Genomic DNA, 5,699 nt, shown 5'->3' on the forward strand with positions numbered 1-5,699 from the left:
TTGCAGTTATTAGTAAGGAAAAGAGCAAGGGCATAACCATGCAAGTGAATAGCTGATGGAGGATGGAGCCTGGAAAATATTGGAAAGATCATCTTTATGAATATTGAAAACAACAAGTATGAACACAGTAGCAGTGCTAGAAAAAGTGACAGTGATCAGGACCTATATTTAATGCGTAAGGGTAAGTGACCTGGGGCAGTAGATGTCTGCAACAGTGGGGGTAAAGGGTGGGTAGTAAGTGATGGCATGAGATTCAAAGTCGGATGTTTTTATGGAAGAGAGAAGATGTACTGTAAGCAGCAAAGAGGAGAAAGAGAGTTTCAGGGGAAACAGGAACCTCAGAGGAGAGGCAGGTTTTCCCCAGAGAAGGAAGGTTAAAAAATACATTCACAGAAGAGTTTGAGGATGCAGGGGATTTTGCTGATGACTGACCTTGAGTATCAAAGACAAATGAAAAAAGATATAGGATATGGGACAGAGTAGGAATTGGGGTCCAAAGAAGTGATATACAAAGTTTGGAGGTGTCAGTATGGGAAATGAGGGATGACTTGGAAGTCTTTTTATAAAGGGCACCATCAGCTTAGTCCTAACTGTCCCCAAAATAGGTAGGGTCAAGAGGCTGGGACTGTTGAAGGAAGGGAAGGGTTGGTAGGTTGTGGTCTTGCTGAAAGCATACAGAGTGCTAGGCCATCTGACTCCTGTCAAGGCATGGACTCCTACAAAGGGGTACACTCGTAGTGCACCCTTCCAACGGTGGCCTGTAGGAGGCATTTGTGAGGAGGACTCAAGCTACTTCCTGACTTCTGCTGAAGGAGGCTTCTTGCCAGGGAAAAGGGCAGTGTTGCCCTAATCCCGACTACTTTGTCATCCACATCCTTGAATGATACTTAGAGCTTAGTTTCTTATGCTAGTAAGCAATGTACTAAAACACTTATGAAAAAATACCTTTAGATCAGAAATAAATAAATCTGATGACTCGATAGCTGGGTATATGGTGATGCTGCAAAAAGGCAAAGATGCTTGCTGACTAGTGTCTGAGAGAAGTCAGGTAAAGAATATATATCCCAAATTAATATATTTCCCCAACTGCCAATCCTGATGCCAGAAATGTCACTGTTAGAGAATCAGGGAATTTCAACTGTAACTGAGACTTTGAGAAAAAGCAGCACAGTGTAGCAGAATGAGTGCAGGGTTTGCCAGCCCACTAATGTGTGTGTAAATCCTAGCCTGGGGCCTCATCAGCTGTGTTGTGTCAATTAACTTGCTCTCGTTTTCTAACCTCCCGTAGAACATTCACACATCACAGTGAAGAACATTCACACATCACATGTCACTGCTGGGTGGACATGTGCCAAGGTCTCATTTTGCTTAGGGCAAGCATGGAGACAGTCACGTGACTGATTTAGGGTACTAGGAGTGGCTGGCTGCATGAAACAGAAAATCAAAGAGAAAATGTAATGGGCAAGTGGTGTATGTGAACATCTGCAAAGCATGGCATATAAATATGTACTTAGACTTTAAGCTGCACAAATATCCTGGATCTCTCCATAATCTTAAATTCATAGTACTGCCCCATGAGGTATTTGAGTAAAAACCACTTATTAGAAACACTGTAGAGACAATTCCCCTCTAAGGTCTTAGATTATAGATTCTAGAATTCCATGAAAGTGTATGATAATTGGACAGAAAAGAGTCTGGGCAAAATTACAAAATAGGAAACCCTGCATTTAGTGTTTTCCCCAAGGTGAGCAGGGCCTTCTCATTGCCTTTTAATCATTCCAGGATTGTCCCTCCCCCCCACCTATGACACACACACACACACACACACACACACACACACACACACAACTGGCCTCCCTTGGAAGTGACCCATACTGAGACTACATAAGCCTCCCACCACCCCACATCCAATGCCCCATCCCTCAGCTGAAACGGCCCTCCCCAGAGAGGCAGTGTAGTGAAGTGGTTAAGAACACAGGCTTTGGCAATTTATAATATTGGGTGACTTGGGGGAAGTTATTTAAACTTTCTGAGTTTTGCTTTTTCTGATGTAAAAGGGTGATAATAAGTGACCCTTGACAGTGATACAGTACAAACTGAATGAGATAAAGTGTTTAGTATCGTGCCTGGTGCAAAATAAATATTCAGTAAATAGTAACTCTGATTTATTTCCTCAGTTTTTTACGACCACTGTTGCTTTGTTGCTCTATATATTTTCTTGCTGCTGTTGTTGTTGATTCCCTGTTGATATGTCAGGATGCTGATAGCATCTACCCCTGAAGTGATGCACATCATAACAATTATGTACTGCTTAGCCCACTCAGGATTCTCTCTAACACGTGGACAAGAGAGAGGGCAGCTGAGGTATTCCCACTGTGCCTAAGCCATTCACTTACCTGACAGTCAGTTTGTGGATCCTTTGGCCCCTCTCAAACCATACAAAATAGTAGCAGCCTTGTCTTCTGGGGACCAGGGTGACCTGAGAATAGGTAGATTGCTTCCAATATAGTAGATTGCTATAACTGTTTCTGACTGCACCGTACACATCTCTTCTTTTTCAGTGCTGGTTATGGAAGACTTAAATGTTTGCATTTATATAAAACAAGGGTAAAAGGTATAAATATGATACCAAAAGTCTTATTCCATAATCATAAATATGAGAAAAACTACAGGCAAGCGTTAGGTAGTGGGCTGCTAGAGGATGTTGCATTCTACAAATGTGCAGTATGGTCATATGTTTAAATTCCTTATTTCTTACCTGGATAGACTGTGGAAGGTGATGCTTTTCTCTTTTAGCTCCATACTGCTTGCTCCATAGTCACCGTCTCTGGTTTTCCAGAATGAATAACCCACAGTTGTCCAGAAATAACATTTATTAATCAACAACAAAACACACAATAGAAAAGGCCTTATAAATAAAACTATATATTTATAATGCTTTATTTTTTTTTGCTCCAATACTCCACAAAACACTACAGACAGTAACAAAATAATTCAATAAGTATTAAAAACTTTCAAGAGAATTATAGGACACTCTTTGTCATATGTGAGCATCAACAATGCCACAGCCATTAGATACACTATTAAACACTATCATAGATATCTTTCTTGAATAAGGGATATGATTAGTATTTTTATTCAGAAGTCATAACATTTACACATATCCATACACGAGAACAGCTCAGAGCTAGTGAAGTAGACACCCCAGTGAAATGGAATCACCTGCCTGTACATCATTTAAAGGTATAACAGTGTTAACAAGATAGAAGTCAACACACTAAAGAGAAATGTTGGTGTTTGCTTGGGGTGGGAGGGGTGAAAGTAGGGCAATTAATGAAAGCTGCTTACATATTTTCCATTGCTCTCTTAGCAATATGCTCCCTTCCTTTTTCTGCCTTTTCTTGGTTGAGGTATTCCAGCACTTTCATTAACAGATCTTCATCCAAGTACTGTCTGCTGGGGGTATCGTCACTCTTCGGGGACCCCACAGGGAGCCTTTTGCTTACCAAGGCCAGTTTGTCAGTCTCCTGAGAGCTGTGTTGATTCAAACGCTCTTTGAGGGCCTGCTCGATTTGGTTCTCTTCCTGTAGATCATCTTCAGATGAGCCTTGACTAGGAACTCGCTTCACTTGGTTTGAATTCATGATCTCAGGGTATTTAACTAGCATCTTGGCCAAGTATTCTCCTAATTCTTGATCCTTGTCATTCAGCTTTTCATACGCCATTTGTCTGTTTTCAACATCTGGCATCCAGACAGCTTTGGGAAGTTGGTTTGCTTTAGACCTTCCAGGACCATAGGGGAGTCTTGACAGAACCTTCTCTTGGTTATACTGATTGGGAAAATATGGAGGCTTTTGATTTGCTGCATTTTCCATCCCTAAAAGATTTAAAATGTCCTCAACACTGAGCCCATCTGGTAGAGCCTCTGCCACAGCACGACCAGGTGTTTTGGGGTAGCCATTCTTGGAGAACATCTTATTTTGGAACAGATCTGGATGGTCTAAGTCAACCTCTGAGATGTCTTCAGGGTCAAGGGGAATTTCAAGCTCCTGCTCTGGTTCCACTGATACATTTGGCTTCTCTCCAGTTTTGAGCATGTCAATTAAGTCTTCAGGGGGTATTTGTAAATTCCTTGAGATTTCAATCAGCTGATAAATAGATTGAGAATCAAGTGGTTTCTCAAAAAGCCTGGTTGCTCTTTCCCCGTTTTCCCCATTCTGTGACCTCCCACTTCCCGCAACATTCACTAACCTTTTCAGATAGGCAATTACTTTGGAGACATCATCTGAGAGTTGGTCTTTACTCTCTTTCTGGAAATCTTCATCCTGGAGGCCCAGCTGCCCTGAACGCTTCATTTCATCATTGATTTGTTCATTTTTTTCTGTATTCTCTTTGCTGTCTCTTACCTCTTCCTGGGTTTGACTCTCTATTTTTTCCTCTACTGGGTTCCAATCTTCTCCCCCAACCACGTCTTCATAGGCAATGTTATTAGCCTTGTAGATATCATCTTCATCATCTGTGTAAAGTTTTTGCTCCTCGTCAACCCTCTCACGCTTCTGGTTGTTTGGTCCCGTCAGTTTCCCCAGCTCTTGGAAGACAGATTCCAACGTAGCAAGGCTTTGAGGAGTGTATTGTTCCTCTACTATTTCATTTGTGCGTTTAAAGGGGTTGTCCCTGGAATTCTCTTCATATGTAGGAGGGAATCTCATGTGCTTGAGCTTTCTCTCCGGCCACTGTTGAGTCTCATAATCATCAGGCATGTCCACTGGGAAGTTCTTTTCTGAATTCAAGGCATAGGGCTTGTTTTCTTTTGGTGCAGACTGGGGCTCAATTTCAGCCAGTCTCAAAGCTTCAAGTATTATCTTCATCCACTCATCTTCACTCAGGGAATCCCTTGAACTTTCTGGCAAGTCACCATTTTCTTTTTGCTGAAGGGGAACAGAGACACCTTGGTAGGGATTGTAGTCTAGGCTGCTTTCTTCTTTGTGAGCTTGTTGTCGGAGCTTTTCTATGTACTCCAAAGCCCTGATCATTTCAGGACTGGGAAACCTTTGGACGTTTTCCAATCTGATATCTGGTTCCTTCTGAAGCAGCTTGTTTCTCTGAAATGAAGCTGCTTCAGCCTCAGAGAGGAGGAAAATTAAAGAGATGAGAGACAGGGCTGCTCCAAGCCAGTGAGTCTTAGCTTCTGCCATGTTTGAAAGATTTCCTTAAAGCACAGAAAACATGAGTTAACACAAATGAAACAGACTAATAGACGCTATAGCAAAAGAGGTTACTGACCATTGAGGGGAAAAAGAAACCATAGTAGAGATTATTCCACATTAATTTAGGATGACTCTTTTTAAAATCTATAAATATTTCCTACACAATCCTCACAAGCTAACCACAGGAATCTTTAGCAAAATTGTTAGCCATTTGCATCAAATTTGTATGGCATTCTCTTGGTTAAAATAATAGCAAAAACACTGATAGGAAGTTTCTCAAATTTTATTTTTTAATTTATAAAACATGTTGTTTGTTTTGTAGTATGCATTGTTCCTGTTAAATAAAGACTTTCCAAGATGAGTTTTAGTTATCGTGTACAGCAATCCTTCTGAAATCACTGGCAAAAAAATTAGCTGGCTTAATTTAAAACATGCATGTACACACACACACACACACACACACACACACACATAGAGTTATCTCCTTATCAA

General features: G+C 41.1%; 1 protein-coding gene across 1 annotated transcript; it reads right to left on the reverse strand.

Moving 5' to 3' along the window:
* Positions 1-3,301: 3,301 nt before the first annotated feature.
* On the reverse strand, positions 3,302-5,195 carry SCG2 (secretogranin II; the record flags this gene model as incomplete). The annotated part of the gene is made up of 2 exons (XM_079924792.1): positions 3,302-4,131; positions 4,252-5,195. The coding sequence occupies 2 exons, from the start codon at positions 5,193-5,195 to the stop codon at positions 3,345-3,347; spliced, it is 1,731 nt and encodes a 576-aa protein (XP_079780918.1). The 3' UTR covers positions 3,302-3,344.
* Positions 5,196-5,699: the final 504 nt, after the last annotated feature.

This window comes from Stenella coeruleoalba (genome assembly GCF_951394435.1).
Source record: "Stenella coeruleoalba genome assembly, chromosome: 6".
NCBI classification, from domain to species: Eukaryota; Metazoa; Chordata; class Mammalia; order Artiodactyla; family Delphinidae; genus Stenella; species Stenella coeruleoalba.